This window comes from Aristolochia californica, unplaced genomic scaffold (assembly GCF_029961685.1).
Source record: "Aristolochia californica isolate CCGP_79_NKW_82.1479 unplaced genomic scaffold, dmAriCali1.0.hap1 SCAF_6, whole genome shotgun sequence".
Lineage (NCBI taxonomy): Eukaryota > Viridiplantae > Streptophyta > Magnoliopsida > Piperales > Aristolochiaceae > Aristolochia > Aristolochia californica.
In genome coordinates, this window is record NW_027182257.1 from 41,042,740 (window position 1) to 41,065,782 (window position 23,043).

The 23,043-nt window shown below is 38.2% G+C and overlaps 1 protein-coding gene across 2 annotated transcripts; it reads left to right on the plus strand.

Moving 5' to 3' along the window:
• Positions 1–1,544: 1,544 nt before the first annotated feature.
• Positions 1,545–19,432, plus strand: LOC137935198 (mediator of RNA polymerase II transcription subunit 15a-like). 2 transcript variants are annotated; one of them, XM_068779889.1, is made up of 5 exons: positions 1,545–1,935; positions 2,141–2,314; positions 8,926–9,049; positions 17,139–17,265; positions 19,166–19,432. In XM_068779889.1, exons 2-5 carry the CDS (start codon positions 2,181–2,183, stop codon positions 19,174–19,176), a joined length of 396 nt encoding a protein of 131 aa, XP_068635990.1. In that variant the 5' UTR covers positions 1,545–1,935; positions 2,141–2,180; the 3' UTR covers positions 19,177–19,432. The 2 variants fall into 2 exon arrangements, with proteins under 2 accessions (XP_068635990.1, XP_068635991.1); XM_068779890.1 differs by lacking the exons at positions 1,545–1,935; positions 2,141–2,314 and adding an exon at positions 8,739–8,816.
• Positions 19,433–23,043: the final 3,611 nt, after the last annotated feature.

Here is a 23,043-nt window from a genome sequence, read left to right on the forward strand (position 1 = left end):
GGAAATTTAAGTAGCACGATTCAAACGTGGAACATGATTCTAAGAGGTAGTAACCTTGTTATGATAAGCAATGATCTTATTACAAAAGTGTCTGAGCCACTTTGCCAGACTAGAAGGTCCGAAAAGCCTTGAAACGACCACCAGAGAGCATCCCTTCTTACTATAATCGAAGAGCAGTAAAATGCAGAATTTATAATCAAAGAGCTTGATGAAGAGTCTTAAACTCAGCATCTAGGATAGCTCTACCGAAGCTAAGAGACCAAAGCCTTGCGTCAGAATTATCCGCCATGGAATGTGAAACAGAAATACATTGATCTCTCACAAGTTTACTACCAGCCTGTGAAACTATATGAACCGAGTCTGAGTAATCAAGTAATTCTTGGGAAGAGATTTTCATAAGATAAAAACCTCTATGACCTTCGCTCTAATTTCTTTTACTGTACAATGAGTTAATAAAACTCTTAACTGAACATATTGGTGAAATGGATGCAGTATGGCAAGAGACTATGAGGTATAATCCTTTGACCGAAGAAGTTTGGGACACTAAAAGATAGAGTCATGAGCTACAAATGGATCATTCTTACACTCTTTTGGGCTCTGAAATCCAGTCATCGAGGGCTCGAGGTCGTGCCTTAGTGCTCACCTTTCCTTTGAGGACACATGTGCACGGTAATGGTGGTCAATGTTTTTACCTATATAATTTTTTCTAGATAAAACCACTTCATATGTTTGAATTTCAAATTTCTTAAATTGAATAAAATTATTAGTATACCCTTACATATAAATTTACCTAATAAATAATCTTATTGGCACAATTTTCACAAATACCTTTTTTTTGGGTTAAAAAGAATTCATGTGGTCCAATTAAAATTCTTTTTAATGTATTTTCTTTATAATCAAATTACCTTTATATAATAAATTACATAAATTTCTTGATTGTTCGTTTTTTTGTTAATATATATGAATATAGTTTAATTAAAATATACATGTGTATAGTAAATAGATTGAGTTTAGCTACGGTTGCTAAGTTATGTCAAGATTTGCCACCTTTACCGATATGGGAGTGTAAATGGTAACAAACAAAACAAGTAAGGGGTAGTCCATTGCTCATCTCTTTACCCGACAATTATTATATTACCCATTTCACCAAAAATGGGAGAAACTATTTCTCTATATATTTTAAAATTATCAAATTACCCTTTAATAGTTTTAACTAAATTAATTTTATTTTTTTAAATTTTCTTTGTTTCTATATGCATACTTTCATATATAGGAGAATAAAAAATAAATAAATAAATAAATATATATATATATATAAAGATAAATTTTATAACGGAAAATCTAATTTAAATTAAATTCTGAAGGTAAATTAAGAAAATACAAACAACCTCCGGGCTACAGCTTATTGAAAGTGGGTTTGGTTTTATCGTAATTTGCATCACCCTCTCAGAACAGTTGGCCATCTTCCTCCACTTCGCAGAGGCGCAGGAGGCTGTTGATAAACATCATCACTCCTTCGTTGTAACGTTCATGCAGTAAATGGAGTCGCCGCTAGAGACAAGATACGCTGTGTCGACTCCAGCCCACAGAGTCGAAGAGTTACCGAAATTGATCCTCCACTTCGCAGAGGCGCAGGAGGCTGTTGATAAACATCATTACTCCTTAGTTGTAACGTTCATGCAGTAAATGGAGTCGCGGCTAGAGACAAGATACGTTGTGTCGACTCCAGCCCTCAGAGTCGAAAAGTTACCGAAATTGATGACAATCCAGCGTATACCGTCAAACTGTTTGGTGGCAGGCTCGGAAGCTCTTTAACATGTGGCAGAGAACAATAATCTGACGGTAGAGAAGGGAGAAAGAGCGGCGGATTTTTCCTTGTTCTTCTTCCTTTTTCCCCTTCCCTTCGACTTCAACGAGAGACACGAACATCTCCAGGTACGTTTCGGTGACCTTCTTCCATTCTCTTGGTCGTGTAGTCAATTTCATTCATACTCTCGGTTCGATCGATACCAAAGGTCGAATTAGATTGGTCTTTGGGAGGATGAGAATGAGATAGATAATTTAGATAGGAGAATCTGTTAATATCTTATGTTTCTCTGTATCTATTAATCCTTTGGTGTGTTTCCTTTTGAAATTTCAGCTATTCAGTTTACAGGAAGCGGATACCTGCAGCCTACAGAATGGAACCGAACAGGAACCCGAACCCCAATATGAATGCCTCGAACAAGAATCCTGACGCAGACCCCAAACCGGACCCCAATGATTGGAGGACTCTTTTCCCAGTCGAAGACAGACAAAGAGCAGTCAATGCAGTGTTAGTACAGATATTTGAAGTATTATTCATTTCTAGTTTATCTGGTTTTGATGGCGTTCCGTGAGAAAATTTTAGGTTCGTGGATCTAAGAAACTTTTGTGAAGTTTCGCAGGCAGGGGCGTGCAGATGTGTAGTGTGTGGGACTGTGATCTGGTGTATGTTACTGATCATAGTCCCAAAAAAAAGATATAGATATAAATGTTAGAGAAAGCCAAAATGTTCTTGTTGGAAACATAATTAATTTAGTGCTAACCTCCAAGTGTATCCATAAATTTTGCTATATTTTAAACATAACCTATTGGATGTAATATCTTTTGATGCTGCATAACAAGACTCGAATGGACACATAACACATTTTAACTTTGGTGTTTCGTTCTTGTGATATAACTATACCGCTCTTATCTAGGCATTGAAAAATAAACAAATTTAAAAGGAAAAATTTACCTAGTCTCATAGTTTTCTTTTATGGAAAGAAGACAGGAGCCTACCTCCTTCTCCTTTTCTCTTGTTGCAAATGGAGATTTGTCTTACCATGAGAGAAGGTAAAAGGAAGTGTTTGCTACGCTTTTTTCACGCAGAAAAATGAAGGGTGGGCCTACCAACCCCCCCCCCCCCCCCCTTCAAACATTCCATAAAGTGGAAGAGGCAGAAGTGTCTTCATCCCATCTCCTTTACTTTGTACCTCATACAAAAGAGTAAGAGGAGAAGGGAGAGAGAAAGGAAAGAAGAAGGGAGGTGTTCTCCACTTTGGCTTCTATGTCACATGGAAGAGAAAGGAAAGATGGGGAAGGTCTTGCCCCACTTCCTCCCTCTAAAAACTGAGAAGTGGATGTGATCCATTTTCTTCTTGTTTTGGAGATGAATGAGAGAGGGAGGTGGCCCTCCATTTTGTATTGGTGGCATGTTTAAATTGAATGAAGAGATGAAACATGATTATACCATTGTAGATGGCTTGCTAGGGTTTCCATGGGTATATTTAGAGTTTTGACATATTTCAATGTGTGAAAACTTGTGTAATATTTGGATTAGGTTACATCATAGGACCATGTTTGAGTATTATCATTGATAATGAGAAAGTGACTTTTCTAAAAAAAAAATTATCATTGATAATTAGAGGTTTAGCAAAATGCAGGAGATAGCAAAATTGAGATCAAAATTAATGAAGATTCATCTTGGTGGTTAAATAAATTTCACTTTCAATTCAATGGGTATATTCTTTGTTTTTCTTCTGTTGTTAGTTTTCTTTTTTATTGATTTTTTCAATGTATCAGTGTGATCTTAGATGCCCACATCATGAGAGTTGTTTCACAACAACTTGTGGTGATTGTATTGTTTGTTTGTTTTTAGATTCTTTATCAGTACATGCATTATTTTTGTTTTATTTATTATCTATCATTTTGTTTGTTCTTACATCTTAGCCTCATCTTAGCCCTATAACAACTTTTTTATCTCACCATTTTTTTTTTTTTTTGAAATGATGCTGAATTTTATTATGAGAGCTCAAACGAGCAGATTACAAAAGGGGAAACCTTCCCAAACAATAAGAGATTGCTGGGAGGTTACGAATTTAGCCAATTTATCAGCCTAAGAATTGGTTGATCTATGAACGAGGTTCCAATTACAATGAATAAATGACACATTGTCAGCAATATAATCAGTGATTGGCTAGTGGCGTCAAGGAGTGGAGCTATCTTTCGAACACCAGCTGATGACAGTCTTTGAGTCGCCTTCGATAACCAGCTTGCCTTGAAGCCGCTCTTTAAAGATTTGGAGGCCGAATAGAAGAGCACTTACTTCAGCAGTATTTGAATCAACAATACCCACCGACCCTGCATAGGATAGAAAAGGGCCTCCACTGCTGTCTCTGAAAACACCACCAGCTCCAGCCGGCCCAGGACAGCCTAAAGCACTACCTTCAAAATTGAGTTTGGTACAGTCGTAAGGGGAGGATCCTAGGTGGCCATAACCGGATTCCTACGGGGGCCTACCATGTGCGCTATCAAACCCCAATTTTCTCGAAGGGAGACGACCGATAGATAAGCAAACTCCTTTCTAGAATGTAGCCAACTTGAGATAAGGCCCACTGCCCGAGAATCTATATTATCCGGGTTGCTAGCCTTGAAGTTGAATCTTTGGTTGTTTCTCTTGAGCCATATACACCAAGGGACATGCGCAAGGCATGCCAATAGAATTATCTTGCCCAACTTAGGAAGCCATATCCCCATAACCATCTCAACGGTTCCGAAAAGGTCCTGATGCAGCCCCATTTGGAGACCAATCTTTTGAAATATCTTCATCCACACTTACCAAGAAAAGTCACAATGTAAGAGAACATGTTGGACTGTCTCGTCGCACACACCACAAAGGGGACAAGTGAGATCAGGGGCTGTGTAACCTCTTTTATGGAGGTTGTCAGAGGTGAGGATCTGTTCCCTGATGGCCGTCCACATGAAGAATTTGATTTTACTAGGCACTGAGAGCCTCTGTGCCAGGTTTGCCTTGTGCTCATGCATGCTGTAATCTTGTTTTCTAATGTGAGAGTAGGCGGATGCAACTGTGAATCGGCCATTAATGCTGGACTTCCATATCAGTTTATCAACTGCATGCTCACGAATAGAAGTGTTGCTGAGTCTGGAGAGGAGAGAGCAAAAAATCATAGTTTCCTCATCATTTAATCCCCGGTGAAATGTGAGACTCCATGAGCGATCTCTCCAAGAATCAGCCACTGAGCAAGAGAGATCCCTCGCGACCCTAGAGAGCCCTGGGAAATCCTTGGAGAGGGGGCGGGGGCCACACCATTCATCCGACCAAAAGAGGAGGGTCTTTCCGTTGCCTGTGTGAAAGGAAGTTACATCTCTGAATATTGGTATGAACTTCTGAATTGATTTCCATATCGGGGATAGGAGGCGAGTAGCGACATCCTCCCTCCACCAGGCACCCGAAGGTTGAGGATAGAACTTGACCATATCGCCCCATAGGCTGTTATGCTTGATGTTGAAGTTTCATATCCATTTGAGCAAAAGGGCATTGTTCATCTCCATCGTAGGCTGAATGCCTAAACCACCCCAACTGCGGGGCATGCAAATATCCTTCCAACTCACCAAATGATATCTGAATGTGCCCTCTAATCCTCTCTTGAGGAAACGTCGACGGATAGCGTTAATCTTGTTGCAAACGGAGGCCGGACAGTGCATGAATGATAATAAATAGTTTGGCAGTTCTGCCAAACAAGACTTGAAGAGAATGAGTCTCCCAGCAGTAGATAAAAGCTTGCCCCTCCAAGTAGCTAGCCTCTTCTCAACTTTCTCAATGAGGGGGGACCAAAGCGTCGCCGAAGGCCGAGAGTCAAAGAGTGGTAGTCCAAGATATGTAGCTGGCAAATTTTCCATTGAGCACCCCAAATAGTCGGCCATACCTTGAAGCACCGGTGAGTCGATATGATAGCCTAGGAGGGTGGTTTCTTCCAGTTAATATTCTGACTAGAAGCCAGTTCAAATAGTCCCAATACAACACACAGTTTTTGGACCTGATCCATAGTACCAACCCCAAAGCAAATTGTATCGTCTGCAAATTGAAGGATCGACATGTCAAAGGCTGCACAGCCCGTCGTGGGCAGGAGCCAACCCATATTTTTGGTCGAATAGATCAAAGATGATAAGTATTCCACCACCACATTGAAGAGTAAAGGGGAAAGGGGGTTTCCCTGTCTTATCCCCATGGATCCCTTAAAATAACCGCATGCCGTGTCATTGAGAAGAATGAAGTAGCTTGCAGAGGAGATGCAACTTTGAATCCAAAAGCGCCATTTTTTCCCCAAATCCCATCTTTCCCAAAAGAGTGTCCAAAAGCTTCCATTTAACTCTGTCAAAGGCTTTCTCAAAATTAAGCTGTAGGATGAATCTGGGAAGCTTTAAAGCCTTGAAATGGTGGATGAACTTGTGACATGCCATGGCCGAGTCTAATATATTTCTTCCCTTGATAAAAACACTCTTGCCATGATGAATGGCAATAGGGAGAACCGCCCTGAAGCGATTGGCAAGGAGGCGCGCAAGCACCTTGTAGGCACTAGTGGTGAGGCTGATTGGCCGAAAGTCAAAGGGAATTTTTGTCCTTTCTTTTTTAGGGATGAGTGCAATAAACGAAGCTCTGATGCTCCTATATCTGATGCCATGTTGATAGAACGAGTGGACCATGCAGGCAATATCGTCTCTGATGAAGGGCTAGCATCGGCGATAGAATTCCCCATTGAAACCATTTGGGCCCGGAGCACGATCCAAAGGAAGACCCAATGCTGCTTTTTCAATTTCCTTACTGGAGAAAGAGAGCTCAATGAGTCTAGCTACGGCCGAAGGAATAGCCTGGAGATGAACCCTTTCAAAAAAAGGGCGAACTAGCTGGCCATCAGAGTATAATTCTTCAAAAAAGTTCACTAGCGAGTCTGAAATAAGGGAGCAATCTGAGGTACTCACCATTGACGTTGAGCGTGGTGATGCGGTTGACTCTTCTCACCACCACTATCCTCTTCCAGAAGGACTGGATAAAGGAGTCAAAAGAGGGGTCCGCCATCCAAGCATTGTTGAATCTGAAAGGAGGAGGGGGGGTTGGCAACTGCCGAAGTGGGTATCTACCATAATCGGCCAATGATCGGAAACAACTCTATTGAGGACTTTGCCTATGGCATTGCTGTATAACTGAAGCCAATCGTTGTTAGCTAAGAAACGATCAAGCTTGGAGAGGACGGGGAGCTGTCTGCCGTTTGACCAAGTGAAGGTCTTCCTAGATAGGGTAACCAAAGAGGTAGCTGGAATAGAGTCAGCGTTAGTTGTAGGACTAGCTGGTTCAGGATGCCTCTTCTGGGGAGAAGAGGTCGGGGTTGCTACTCTCAATGTGTAGACAGGCTGTGGAGAATCTCTGGATTTAGTTGTAGGACTCGAGGTCACATTGCATATCTGCCAACTCGATACGAAATCCAGAATCGGGCATTATCCATCATGATGCATCGAAAGTAGCGTCCTTCGTAAGGATGAATAGGATTGATGAGGATCCGGGCCTCATCTAGGCGATGCCAGTGCTCAGTAAGGGGGTCCAGAGCAATTATGTCACCAAACTCCGAGATGATGCTCATGAAGACCTCATTGTGCCATAGTTCCGCCGAGAGGCCGGTGACTGTAGCCCATTGCCCAAATTGACTAGAAGGAGTCGAGGGGAGCCATTCTGATATCCCAATGATGCCCAAGGGGGTGTGGGATGTGAGAGCAAGGGCCATAGAAGACTCTTGCTAGGTTTCAAAGTGAACAGGCCAGGAATGGGGGTTGAGATAAGAAATTCTGGGTGTGTAGGGGAGGTGAAGCTCATCAGTCAGCCATTGAAGGATGCTGGATTTGACGATATTGGGGGAGGTGTGGACTAGGATAGAGCGGGTCAGAGATTGTCGCCCTTTATCGAGTAAGTTCGGATGGATTTGGATTTTTCTGAAGGAAGAAGGTGTGTAGGAATATGGTGATCTGAATTCTGCATGGCTGGGTTAAGGGGGTTAGGGAATTTTGAAGGAAGGGGAGGGCTGGTTGGGGGGAGAAATGGGCTTAGAGGAGTGTTTTGTCATTGGTGGGGCTCAGATAAGAGAGGGAGGGGGGGGGGGGGGGGGGGGGGGGGGGGGGGGGTGCTGCTGGATCTGGGGACTCCCCCTGCTAGAGTTTGCGCCGGAGAGAGGCTCTAGATGGCTTCTTCGAACTCCTTCCAGCCAAATCCCGAGTTTGTGGCCTCGGGAATATAGATCTTGGCGAGCACTGTTGAGCCATGCCGATGGACGACACGACACTCTCTTTGTCCCCGAAAGGAGCTCACCGACAGGAAGAAAATCGAATCTTGTGTCCAAAGTTCACGGGTTTGGTTAGCTTCGTTCTTGACTTGTTGGAACTGAAGAGCAAAGCTTGAAGTGGCTTCCATCGGAACACAGATGAAGGACATATTCGATCTGAGATGCGAATCACCTGTCCAGAGCTCCGGGCGTCTTTCTCCACTGTAAATCTGTTTTTTCCGTAGCTGAAACAGAAAGGGGGGTTCCTTTTCTTTCGCTAGGAGATCGTTTTCCAAGTGGCTTTGAAATCTTCCGTAGGAGGTTCTGTTGGCTCGTCGGAGGGAAGATTCAAGGTTTCCGAACGTCTTGCTTGACGTTTTTTTGGTTCAGAATTCTCGGAAAGTCAACCTCTTTCTGTCGATTGGTGTCAGAGAAGGAGTCGGCATCCTTGCCAGAAGTCTGCCGTCGAGGGTTCCGGTCACCGGCCACGGGGATGGCGGTCGGAGAAAGATCTCGGCTCATTTTCGAACAACAGCGCACGATAGCACATTTGAAGCTAACGGTGCACGTTACGCGTAACATTGATTTCTCTCCGAAATCGCTCTTATCTCACCATTTTAACAAGAAATAATAAAGAAAAATGACAGCCACATTTGAGATAAGGTTCTGTGGTTGTACAGGCTTATGTTAAAGTTGAATCATGAGGTATTACTTCTTCTCATGAACCAAAGTTGTTGCCATTTATTTTTTAGATCAGTTAATTTATTTGGGGTGTTATTTCATATTAATCTTTCCTGTTTGTTCATGTGTGTAGATTGGATGCTTATAAAAGCGTCTTGTACTTCCCTGAGAATGAGTTCTCGGGTGACTACCTGTACAGATATAAGAAGAGCATCGTAGAATTCGAATCTGCAGCTTTCATGGAAGCAGCCAATGAGGCATGTCACTGACTTTCAATTACTTCTATTTTTAGTAGCTTTTATTTCTGGTTTTTGACGTAATTTACATCGAGTACCTTCTATTTTTAGTTTCTGCTAGTTGTAGTATGCGGCTTTCGGTATTAATTCATTATAACTCTGTTACTTCAATTGTGCCACTTATCTACTTTCAATTAGAATGCTGGGATGTTTATGATTGCACTTCAAGTTTGTCTAAATGGTTGCCCATTTCATTGTCACCTCTCAGTGTATTGCAGAATCTCAGTATTGTACTATCTTGAACATTGTGAGCTTAAACAAAGCCTTGTGCTGGAACAAAGCACAGTCTAGAAGATATAGGTGGATTGTGATTGAATTTGGCAAACAAAAAAAACGAAGAAAATAAAGTGCGAACTATCTTCAACCTGAGTTACAACAATCTTCTTCAATCTTACATCTAAAATCACCTCCTAGAACTGAGTTTCCTTTTAAAATACTGCCATAGATGTTAGCTAAAGTAACTTTGCTAGCATAAAGTTTCCTTGGACTTAACTAACTATTTAAAATTTAACTAGGAGTTTTTAACTATCCATCTCATGAATTTCTGTAGCTGGTAGGAAAGAACTTGCTAACAACAGCTTTACTCATTTTACACTTTCTCCGGACAAACAACTTTTTAGAACTTGCTAACCGTAACTGATCAGTCTTAATAAGTAGATTCCTCCTCTTACGGAATCAACTAAACTCAACCTCGATGGAAGTGCTTGTGGTGTTCTACGGCCTGCTGGGTGTTTTGAGTTCATGATGGCAGTAAGCTTATCTCTTATGCTGGACCCATGGGCATGTCTGATTCTCTTTCTGCTGTGACGCATTGTCTCATTCACGGTATTAGTAATACCAAAGCTGAGGTCAACTTGCTAATTGTTAAGGGAGACTGATGTACTGTTGTTTCTTGGTGCAAGAATTGTACTGACCGTTCTTGGAGGCTTGTTCCTCACTTAAGAGGAAATTTTCGGTTTGGTGCAGCAGCAAACTATATTGTGGAACCTACCTTGAGATCGGCCAACTCTCTAGCTGATAGTCTCACTCGGGAGGGTTTCTTTCTTAGAGATCTGGAAATTAGAAATCAGCTTTTATCTTGTTGTTTGCTGTCTTTATTTTTCTGGGCATTTTCGTTATAAAGATGTAATTTTTATTTTTTAGATGCCGCCCCTCTTTGGATTGGCTTCATTGTACTATCCCCCTTCATATGTTAAGGAAACTCCCATTCACCTTCTCAAAAAGTAAAAATGACTCTCCTAAAAAAGACAACTGCTGACTTGAGAGTGGGTGGTTGCTGTGTTGCCCTTTGTTTGACTTTCTCACTGATACATACCAATAATAGGCAATCTAAAAGTGATGTTTCTGAGCTGGTTTATTTCCTTTTCTTAAATAAGTTTTCTCATAAAAATATATCTTCTACATGCTCTACACCAGACTATCAGAGTTCCGAAATGCTGGCTTGAAGCCTACTTTCGTTGCAGCAGATAGCAATTTCAAAGTTGGAATCATCTCCAATTTTAGAAAATCTTAAACACCGTTGAATTCTACTCTCTTATGGAAGACAAAAAATAGGTCGTGTTGTTGATAACATTAAGTTTACATCTCATGATTCCAATTAAAGAACTCCTGAGGAGTTTCTTTCTTTTTCAATTATGGTCTTGCAATCCCTTGAATCCTCAAAATTTTGCTTTTTGTGTCGTGGTCAGATATCTTCTTAGATTGTCCATTAGTTCATCCCATTGCCTAAAGTGAAAAACTTCTTTGGGCCATTAAGAGGAGTGTTTTCACTTTTACTTTTGCTTTCTAAACCTGGAGGTGACCCTTAATATCGTTATTTGGGTTATGGAAATGTCAAAGGCTTTTATTAGAGTGAAGAGGTTGGTGTGGAATAGAGTGAACTAGATTTTTATTAACTTCTGCTTAGAGGGAGCTTACAAGTGGTTTGGAGTCAGTTGGATATTCCACTACCTAGACTCATCTCCTCATATGAAAGTACACATGCATGCACTACAACTTCCTTTGACCCTCTCAAACTCAAACTCACACATATTACAGGTTTGTTACCCCTACCCGCTACGACTTCAAGCCGCTACTTTTAACTTGTTGGGCAATATTCTTCCTGATGTGGAACACAGATACCAATAATGTTAAGAACGGATAAATCATTTTAAAAAACTCTTTTTTTTTTAGGAAAAGTGTGAAATATATTACTGAGAGAGAGAGATACAAACCTAACTAAACATGACCTTTCTCCACAAAAAGATGTTGGAGAAAAACACCTGATTTTTTAAACAGGACCTGATTTTTTGCATTTTAAAAAACTCTTATATCACACATGCACACCCTTTGGGAGCATAGCTTCTAGCGAATGTGGACTAGATGTATAATATGCAAAATTCACTTGAAGCTTCCTTATCTTGACCAAATGCGAGTCAATTTCTCTTTTTGAAATGCATGTCAGTCAATTTTGGTATGCTTGGTTTGGTCGTGGTGGATTAGGTTATTTGTGATACCAACTACCTTATTCAATGATGCCACATTTTGATTTGAAGAATATTGAAGTTGAAAGCTTCCTACGAAGTGTTGATAACCTAAAGTTTAGCAAATGACTAGAAACCTACAATCGGAACTCAAAGTTTGATGGATAAAAACTTCAAGGGCAAAAAGTAGAATTTGTTTAGGTTTAGGAAAATTTTAATTTCACCACAACTGGAATAAATTTCCATCAATAAAAAAAATTATTATAAAAATAACAGAAGATGTTTTCTTCTTATGTACTTAGGCCTTTCGTTGGCATATAAGTCACCAATTTAGGAATTTCTCCGCTCCTTTATCGTAGGAAATAAACTTTAACAAGTTGTTGCGAAATATATTTCCTACTTTTTATATAAGAAATTGAAAACAGGAAATAACTTCTAATTTGTAGATTTGCTACTTTTGAACTTCACTAGAACTTGAGACTTTTGGTTGGAAAGGGAATTACAACTTTCATTGGACTAAAATGGGCAAGTTATATTTTTTAAGGGTGATAATTTAAACTAAACAACAAGTTGCTACTATTTTAAATTTATATTTTAAAATTTTAAATTAAAATAGGAAGTAGCAACTTATGAGTCTTCTAAATTAGTTATTTCTATTCTAAAAATTTAAGCCTCAATTAGGAAAGTCAGCTCTCTATAACTTGAAACCTCCTTTCATAAACATGAAAGGTCTTCGGGCTCTTTCGTGTCTATAGGTTTTGCATCAATCCTTCAATATTATGTAACACTATATCATTACATTGGTCAACCTGAAGGGACCTTAGTTTTGTATCCTAGATCATGAACTAGCAATCAAATTCAAATAAATTTTTTTGCTTCTTTGTCATCACCTTGAGCTCTGGTTATTGGACTAATCGATTGCTTCTTAGTTGTGCCTAGGGATGAGGTTCCCACTTGGGTAGTTTCAATATCCACTTGTAGACCTCTTGTTATCTATTACTTCCTTCCTAAGCATTTGAAATGCCTTGTATTCTTAAGTACTTTCCCGTAGACATATCTTCAAATACCTTTGAAACTTCTCCATTGCCCATGAATTTGGTATCCTGCTTCTGCATAGCATGGCTTAGTACCTGTTCATAAATGCAATATTTGGTCTAGTTGAAGAGGGGTGGAGAGACAGAAATTGGCCCCCTAACCTCTCATTCCTCTTCTGGTCTTAAGATAGATCTCCTTCGAATGTTTTCTTTTCCTACTAAGAAAATAGCTATTTGTTTTCCCCCTAACATTCAGTCTGCAAGTATGTTAAGAATGTGTTTTCTTTAACAAAAATAGATGGCTTTCTTAGACTGATTCGTTTAAGTTCTAAATAAATGAAGTATATGAGCTCCTTGACTTTAAATTTGATAGTCAAGATTTCGCCTAATTTATCTTACTTATAGATCTAGAAGAGAGTAGTGTTCCTCTTAAAAGAACACATTTACTTTTGCCAGTTTCTATTTTCACTGTAAGCTCTCTTGGTTTTCTTGTTTTGTGGGTCACACGTGCTAGCACAACCACTATTTCAAACTACTCAAGCATTGCCTTACAACTTGTTAAAAAGGCAAGATAATTATGAGTTTATCAAACAAGTGCTTGTCTAGTGGGAAGGTTAATGACAAGCTAAAGCAACTTGGGAGGATATTCATGACAAGAATTTTATTCTACATTGAACAGAAGGCATTGTTCTTCATAATGGGAAGGGGCTTCTATAACTCAATTGCCATGTTTAGAGCCATCTCAGGGCCATAAGAGTAGAATAAGGCCAATACTAGGTAAATTGACTTACATTGGGTCTATTAGTGCTAATAAGGAAAATAAGGGGACTCTGTCAGGGGTAACCAATGAGATAAATATCTCTGTAACAAAAATGCCATATCATGAATCTAATGAAATGAAAAGGAATGTAGCTAACCTTAAAGGCAAGAAAACAATCATTAATCTCTTTTCTTTTTCAATTGCTCGGAGAAGTTGTACCACTAATTGAGCAACATAATTTATACATTAAGCAAAGTAACGAGGGTCAAGAGAAAATTGGTGTTCACTAAGTTGGCAAATCCTTTCGCCCCCTCAAACTCTAAGCAAAAGGGAGAGGAGGGAAATTCTGGAAAGAAGCTCATATGGCTCATCATCTAATTCCCTCTTCTCTCTTCTAGCTCACTTTCACTATGCCTACGGTTTCCACTATCATTTTTTTTTCTCTCGCTTCTTATTCTCAACGATTTAGGGTTTTTCTTTTCAATCCAGGGCTTATTGTGCCATAGTGATTTAGTAAAAACTCAAGGGATGCCTCATACATGCAGATGCATTAGCTGTTGGCGGTGTTCCACAATGTAAGAAGAGATGGCCCATGAATGGAGATCCATCATAGATCTTGCACCCTGGGTTTGGATTTGTTAGAAAAAGTCAAAAGCGAATCCTAAGCCAAGAAGTGTGTGATGGATTTGGAGTGAAAGTCCCAAAGGGGTACATGGTTCTTGCAGTCGCCGATAGTGAGGGGGATGTGTTAGATTGAGGGATCATGGGAGAGGAGATCACAGGTGATGGGCTGAGGGGCCCAATGCAAGGAAGTACCAACAAGTTGCATTGACACTTCAGTCAGCACCGTAGGCACAGAGGCCATGGGTGCTGCAGTCAGCAACACTGCCATTGTAACAACTTGGAGGTTCTGATAGCATGCAGTCCCATGCTTGCGGGCCCTTCTTAGGATAGACATTTTCTCTTGTTGTTCACCATCTATTTATTATCAATAATTATGATGCTTTCCCTATTTAAGTAGAACACGACAACAATAATTAACTGAACTAAAACATCATGAATGGGAAATTTTTCTTTTTGTATTTTAGTCAAAATTTCCTTTCCAGTCAAATTCCCTTTTATACCTCAAATTAGCACTTAAAGATCATAAATGCCTGATTGCCATAGTTGGATGCCCACGCTTACAGAGCACAGATGCCTAACTTCCGTAGATAGATGACAATGGGGGTTAATGCTAAAGCTTTGTAAATATACTTGAAGTCGAATATATGATGATATCTATTGAATGCAGATGATTTTGTCCTGTACTCTATCCCACAAAAAAATTCTTGGAAAAGATGCCAAGAAATAGAGATTGCTGGTTGTGTATCACTACCTGAATGTCTACAGGGTTTGCAACTGTCAAAGAAGTTCTTTGTCCAGATTCATCAATGCCCCTTATACTGTTAACTTCTCAAGTTGGGGTTACATAACATCGAGTCATTACTTTAAACCATAACATTATTGATAGTTTCATATTCTACTTGTGTTTATCGAAAATATTATTCAACTTCTATGCTTCTTGTCCTCAGCATTATGACATAGTATTTAATTGAAGAAATTGCTTAAAACATTGATGACAGACTAAGTCATCCTAAACCATTGAAGGTTATGAAAGAAGGAAGCAGAAAAGGAAAGAGAGCCTGAAAAGGCAATAACTTACTTTTTCCGAAAGTACTCTTTTTTAGTACTTTCTATCAAGGGAAAGTCAGCAGGTGTCTTGTTTTATTAGTTTCCTAGTTTGTTAACAAGTTCAAATTAGGAGAGTTTTCTTTAGGACAGTTTTTGGTTTGTAGTTTCTTTTATTAGTAGTCAATTTAGGAAAGTCTGGAAGTTTTAAATCCATTATTGGTAGTTTCTGTCTAAGTTAGTTTCTGAAATTCTTTACTATCAAGTGATTTCCAATTTAGTGACTCACAATTCAGTTGTAATTGGGAGCTTTAGTCCTAGGAAAGTTTGACTTTGATTGTCTTCAATTGTTGTTGGAGGTTCTAGTGTGCATGCATGGCTTGGACATTGGTGGTGAGATGCACTTGATAGGAGGAATCAAGGTTGCTGTGTTAGGGAGAGATGGGTGCTGGACTGTTCTTAGAAGAGTGGGAACACGTAGGGGTGACCCCTGTTCCTTTTTCCAGACCTGAAGAAGAAAATGACAGAAGAACAATGAATGAAGGAACTGCTTGTCCTCTTTTCTACTGGCAGCAATGTTGGATAATGTTCCTTGTCCTCTTTGCCCTGCTGCAGGACCTGCTCGAGTTTCAGAAGTCTGTTCAATTTGATTGTTCATTATTAAGTCCTTGCCCTTCTCCATAATTGAAAAGTTTCTGTACAAAAGAAAACTTGGTGTTGTTGAGTTGTTTGTGGCTCTGTCTGCAGCTCGTATTTGCCAGATTGTATTGCCTTTTGTGGATTTGGGCATTGGCTCAATGGCCACATGGGGGGATTTTTATCTATGTGGAAGGGTTTATATTTGGTGGTGTCTTTGGTTCATGCCTCACCAGGGGTATTAGGAGTAGTGTTGTGTGTATAATAAGCGTTCAGAAAGCAAAAAGTATTGCCTTTATGCTACAATGTGAAGAGAATGACTACAGCTAATGTCCATTTAAAAAAAAATGACTTTTGCTAATGTTTTTATTAAAATTCCTCCTAACCAGTCTTTAAATCATTGGAAGTATGTCTTTCCACTCAGTGCCACATCTCTGACAAAAATAGGTGGCCAACTTTAAGAATGATACTAGTAAAAAGATGGTTATCTGGTAAGTACATCCCATCTTTGTTGTGTGGTCTACAGATATACCAAAATATTGTACTAGAGACTTTTAACCACATTACCTCATATGTAATGGAGTAGTAGCTCTATACTTTTCCTGTGGACTAGCTCTAACATTATTGTTAATTTTTTTCTTTATTCTTCCACATAGTCAGATTTCTTTCAACAAATGTACAGTACCCAAATATAGATATTGGTTCAGTTTGAGATCCAGCATAACATACTAGTTATACCCATTATATCCAATTGTCATATAATTGTATAACAAACCGTCTCATGAGCACTCTTTAATTAGTTCACTATATAGTGTACAGCGTCTAATGTACTTGTCTAAGCTTCTCCATGTAGTAGTTACTTGAGCACTCTTTAATTAGTTCACTATATCCAATTGTCTAAGCTGCCTTTATATTTTAATCCGTAATCAAGTTTAACCTGGCATTTATATCCTTATTCAAGTTAGTTCCTGTGCTAAAAAATTGTTAGCAGGTTAATTTGCCTGAAGGTTTTCTACGCTGCACAATGCGTGTATTGATGTAATGACCGATTTGTGTATCAATAGATGTGCTACTCATCCGTATCATGGATATGTTTAATTAATGATTTTTTAAAGCAAAATACCTTATCAGGTCCAATTTAAATTTTGATTTTTTACATTTGCCGATTTTTGTCAACATGGCAAAAGACTTCCCAGAGATTGATGTATGAAATCTATTTCACATCTAATTGCTTTCTTCAGTTAATGGTAATTACATATTAGTTCTTGTTCAGTAATCCGTTGTTTTAATTTGTGCTTTACATTGTGAGTGTATGGTTCAATACTATTTTTTGTGATGATTTATACTTTCAAGTTTATCTTTCTGTTGCTACATGTTTCTTGTATGTTGTTCACTAGTTCCTCAGATTTGTTTGTTTTCAACTGTTCAATTCAGTGTTGGCAACATGTTGGAATCCTAGTTTCCTAACCATTTTAATTTTTTTTTTCCAGATGGACTACCTGTGCGGAATATGTTGGAGGATGGATGCGATGTTGACAAAATCTTCATCTGCTGCTAGTTCTAGTAACTCCAAACCGTCCAATGGTAATGATGGGGAGCAACACCCAGGAGGGGCAGGTAATGAAATAAATGATAGTGATCCTTCGTCTTCTTTTGTAATTTATACTTAATAGGCCCAAACAGATGGACTAAAAGCATGATGATACTGCACTGAAAAATGAATTACTTGTGGAAGTAGTGGAATTTACGGGAGAAATGGAGACAAGTAGTGGTGCATCACCACTGTATAAGAAATCATTTGGTTTCTTGAAAAGAGAGAAACTACCGATGTATTCTTTCTACCATATGAAGAAGCTAAAGTAAGATGAAACTTTTGAGCAGTCACTATTGATTGAGAGAGAAAAAAATATATACAAGTGTTAAGAGCCCTAATTTGGTGAGTATTAGGAGGAAAGAATGTTATAACTATATGCGAATCTTCGATGGGGTTAGGAAGGATTACCTTTTGGTCTTCTTTATTTTGCACTTATCATGGATTGCCTTGATGCAAGTGACAGTCCTGTGACATATGTCAAGTGACTAATGTAGGGATGATATGAACTTCCCAACAATATGGATGGAGCTTTTGCATAAAAGGATTTTGAAGTACATTGATCCTAGATGGAAATATTAGGCATAAACTTTAGATGTTTCTCTTCCTCTCACAAATTTAGGCCAATTTACTTAACTCATGACTTTCACTAGGGGAGATTTGAAATTGTACTTGTATGATGTCAAATGTGTTAAGTAGCTTATGGAGTGCTTTTGTGATAGCAAAAAAGATGCAATCTCTTGTTCTTGTTCTTCCTCTTCTTCTCCCTCTTCCGAGGGGATTTGAACCAAGAGCTCAAACTTAATATCGGTAGTCTAGCTTGGGTAGAACACACGAATTGCTTGAAGGACTCATTCTTCTCTATATTTGACATGTCTGTGCCCTAAATCTGGCATGACTTAAATGTATTCATGTTGAGAGGGAAAAGATCCCTTAATGAAAACTGATAAGAAAATTTAATGGGTTATAAGGTAGAGCAATAGGCATCCTAAGTGGCTATTCATTTTGGGATGGAACCGATTCAACCAAAAACTCCACATGGTATCAGAACCGGTTGTATGTGTAGGCTAAGATCCAGTTTATGCTCTTCATTGTAATTTGTGTTGTGGGATCCATGAGGTAGGAGTCTCTGTATGTTGTGGGCGTCATGAGGTAGGAGTTTGTGTGTTGTATGCTCCATGAAGGAGTCTATCTGTACCATTAGAGAGTTTGTACCTAAGTCTCAGGCCCGTTATGTGTAAACCTAGACGTCAGGAGAAGTGTTGTGTGGGAAAATATCCCACATTAAAAAATGATATGAAAATTTAATGGGTTATAAGGTTAAGCAATAGGTCTCCTAAGTGACTAGTCATTTGGGGATATAATTGGGCTCTACCCAAAAAACTCAACAATTCAAATGCTATCTACATGCACTCTTCCCTCAGTTCTGGTCATTTCTTTCTTGTCTCAAGTGAATATTGCATTCCTGGCCAGATTTCTGGACGACTTAGTCAGAGGGCAGTGAAAACTTCACTCTCTATGAAGACACCAAAAGCCAATTTTGACATATGCTCAATGGTCATATGGGGTTTTCTTTATGTGAGGTCTTGAGCTCAAGCTTCACGAGGTGGTGGACATATTGGGGGTGCATGTAACTTATAATTAAAAAAAACAAATGCTGTCTTATATTTGGTGTACAACTGTATCAACATGTGTGCTTGTATTGTATTGCTTTTATATGTTGGTATAATTATGAAATTTTCAGATAGGAAGTGGAATGAAGTACTGAAGTTATTGCTAGTCACTGGTCACCATTTAGTAATATACTGCTAATGTTGATGAGCCTTTGGTATTTGATAATATAGATCCATTTTAAAATGTGATTATTGATTTGTGAATTTGTTGATCAGTACCATTTTTGTGATTGATGCAATTGGTAAGGTGCAGGAGGCAAATGATCGTGCAGACCATGCTAAGCAAGGATAGTGATTAAGAAGGATCGAGTTTGGTAGGGTAGAGTGAAAAGCCAGGTCTTTTCACTTGGTAGGATTGTGTCTATGACATGACTTTTATAAGGATCATTTCTGTTCTTCATGTGTTTTTTTTGCTTACTTTGTGAGTCTGTCTTGTGTCATTACTGATGATAGACGTGTTTGGATGGTTTAGTCGTATGAATACTCTTTTTCGCTTTAGGGGTTTTATATGAAGGATGGTTCAGACAATTTAGTAGTATGTTCCAATATAGCACATCATCATTGCTGCTTCAAATGATAACCTGGAAATTTAAGTAGCACGATTGATCCGTTAAATAATTGGGAAAACGTGGAACATGATTCTAAGAGGTATGATAAGCAATGATCTTATTACAAAAGTGTCTGAGCCACTTTGCCAGACTAGAAGGTCCGAAAAGCCTTGAAACGACCACCAGAGAGCATCCCTTCTTACTATAATCGAAGAGCAGTAAAATGCAGAATTTATAATCAAAGAGCTTGAAGAAGAGCAGCATCTAGGATAGCTCTACCGAAGCTAAGAGACCAAAGCCTTGGGTCAGAATTCTCCGCCATGAAATGTGAAACAGAAAAACATTGATCTCTCACAAGTTTACTTCCAGCCTGTGAAACTATATGAACCGAGTCTGAGTAATCAAGTAATTCTTGGGAAGAGATTTTCATAAGATAAAAACCTCTATGACCTTTGCTCTAATTTCTTTTACTTTACAATGAGTTACTAAAACTCTTAACTGAACATATTGGTGAAATGGATGCAATATGGCAAGAGACTATGAGGTATAATCCTTTGACTGAAGAAGTTTGGGATACTAAAAGATAGTGTCAAGAGCTATAAATGGCTCGTTCTTATACTCTTTTGGGCCTGAAATCAAGGCATCGAGGGCTTGACTTCGTGCCTTTGTGCTAACCTTTCCTTTTGAGTCCACATGTGCCCATCGTCGAAACTAAAGTAGGAACAAGAAATCAAAGTTATGGTGTTTGCTTTAAACGCAAATGCTAAATTGGGATTAGAGAAGGAAACGGAGGTAGGGGGCATGGTAATTTCATGGCTCTCCTATTGATAAGTGGGTAACCGATTCAGTGATATATGTCCACCATATAGGTAATCCTATATTATTTTTATCCCTTGATAATCTCCTTTTATCTCATCTCTGGTCTTGGCTTATGATCAGTCTTTGTCACCCATTGGAGTCCAAGGAGTACTTACCACTCCACCCATGTCTTTATCATTTGATCTATTATATTCCCTAGTTTTAGTAAGTTTACCATATGAAAAAATTTAATTAGCTTCTATCCTTCATATTGCATTCTTAGGGAACAGGGAACTTAAGACAGAAGATGATTGATGGAGGATATCAGCTTGGAGGCCTATTCAACATGGAAAGTGTTTATGGAGAAACACTTGCGGCAATGAAGAGTTCTTTCACCTTACCAATGGCATTTGAGGCTTAGTCATCCTTCATCAGATGTGCACCATGAGCTCTTTTTTGCTTTGTGTCGATCTTTGTTATGGTTATAATGCGAAACTTGTGAATTGGGAAAGGCCTGTTACTCATCTCCTTTTTAGTTACTCCATTCTATTGTTTGATCTTTGTAGGGTTTCTAATATATTTGAGTTTGAATACTTTGTTTCTTTTTGTGATGGATTTAGAGTATTTGTTTGAGTTTAGATACTTTTCTTTTCATGATGATTTCAATTAGACCATGTAGGTGCATGGTTTTTTATCCAATGGGCGACTTGCAACTTGGCCAGGTTGAACCAGATTTTTAAGGGGTCGAGTCGGATTGGATGGTCAGATAGACTACTTAGATCCTATGGATTTTCAACCCAGTAGGTCAAGCAGTGACTCAACCAGGTCGACTTGGATTTTAAGGGGGTGGAGAGGTTCAAATGGTTGAACGTGCCCTTTCTATTTCAGGTAACTCTTTTTAAACTCACAAATTGGGAGGATATCATTCCCAAAATATTGTTTTCACTAAGTTTTGATGATAACAAACAAATTTGTTTCTTACCGAGTGTTTTCAGTGCAGTTTGGACAAGTTTCTGTTAGGAATTAAACACCCTAATTCCAAACTAGCGAAAAAAATAATAATAAACGCAGAAGAGGGAAAAAACAAGCATGAAAATAACACAAGATTTATATAGGTTCACCTAAAGGTGAAACTTAGTTCTGTCTTCTGTCGCTGCAGTTCCACTATAATGATGAAATAATTTACATGAGAAAGTACTTCTCTAACATCTCTCAACCGCAACAAATGATTCTCCTTGATAATCTTATTCCGAGTGATAAAAACCCTAACAACGGCTCCCCCAAATATAAAGAGAAAATTAGGGCTACTGGATTACAAGTATGAAATCCCTAAACTACCCTTAATAAAACAGTAGTTAATATATCGTAGCAAAATTAGGTCGATCTGCAACAGAGTGTAAGGTGTTAATTAGGCTCCACTACTTACCACTTTCATGCCTTACAAACTTAGAGCATTAAATAAAATAAGTAAATCATTGCAAAAAGTCCCAAAGGGCAGAATTTGAAAGCTGGATGTTATTTGGAAGAAGTATGTTCTAACAAATTATGTCAAGAAGAAAATTCTAGATAAAATTTACTTTAATAAAAATTTACGTTCCAACACATTTTGACAATGGAAAAGGTTTTGGAGCAAAAATATCTGAACAAATCCTTCTATGCAAACAAAATTTTGTCACAAATGGCGATTGAAGTAAAATTTGTTGAAAAAAAAGCAGAGTAGGTGTCCTTGAAGCAAAACTTTGTTTGATTTTTCTAGCAATGCATAAAAGCAGATTTGGGATTCAATCTCAATAGGTCTCCAAAATTTTCAAATGAGCTATTGATGTAATTAACAACAGAAGTTGCACGTTGTAAGTATTTTTTTTTTATGATTTTTATCAAGTATTTAGGGATTTCAAAAAGCACAAAAAGTCACTTCATAAACATATTGGCTCTATTTTGGGACAACAAAGTCTTTCTTAAATTTTTTTTTACCTCATTTCATGATTTAAGTTTACCATAGTGAACACAACCCTTTTCAAAAGCATTTCATACTTTGGAATGAAATTCGGGAGTTTATAAATTCAATCCATGACTTTTTCAAAAGGTTAAGTACTTAAGATTTATTTTAAAAAAATTTATATGTCAATCTAAATTCATGCTAGAATTGATTCCAGCAATTGTTAAATCATATTCCATTTTCTAGCAAATCTAGTTGAGCTATGACTTTCAAGTTTATAATAATTGAGCTGATTTTTATGTGTTTAAGTAACATAAAACCTTTATTTTTAGATCATTAGTTGCTTTGCTTTTAGTTTGTGATAGAATTAATATTTTTAGATTGTAAAAACATTTGTAGTTATCTAAAAAAAACTTTTGTTTTAAAACTTCATATCTCTATTTGATTGAACTACTGTAGAAGAATCAAAATACTATAGAACTCTTAATTTCAAATTTTTATGAGTACTTGAGTGATTTCCAAGTCGATCATGTGCCTAGGGTTTTAAAATTATTAGCATACTTCACAAATTACTACGAACTATTCTTTTGAAAATGGATATTTGCTTTGGTTTAGTTTCTAAATTGAGCTTTTACTTGAAATCTTAATTTGGGTTTGCAAATTATAATTGAACTTTGGAATCAATGAATTGCTTATTACTTTGTGGCTCATTTAGGAGGGTGTAATTTTTGTTATGAATTTGTATTGTAAAATCAACCTAATTGAGAAGCATTGTATATATAAAAGTTGAATTTTAAACAAGTAACCCTTGCATGAAATAGCAAAAGTCTTGACTCAAACCAAGTA

Coding starts and splice junctions, on each gene's coding strand:
- LOC137935198 (XM_068779889.1), top strand. CDS start 2,181: ATGGAACCGAACAGGAACCCGAACCCCAATATGAATGCCTCGAACAAG. Junction 2,315..8,925: donor CAAAGAGCAGTCAATGCAGT/GTTAGTACAGAT, acceptor TCATGTGTGTAG/ATTGGATGCTTATAAAAGCG. Junction 9,050..17,138: donor TCATGGAAGCAGCCAATGAG/GCATGTCACTGA, acceptor TTTTTTTTCCAG/ATGGACTACCTGTGCGGAAT.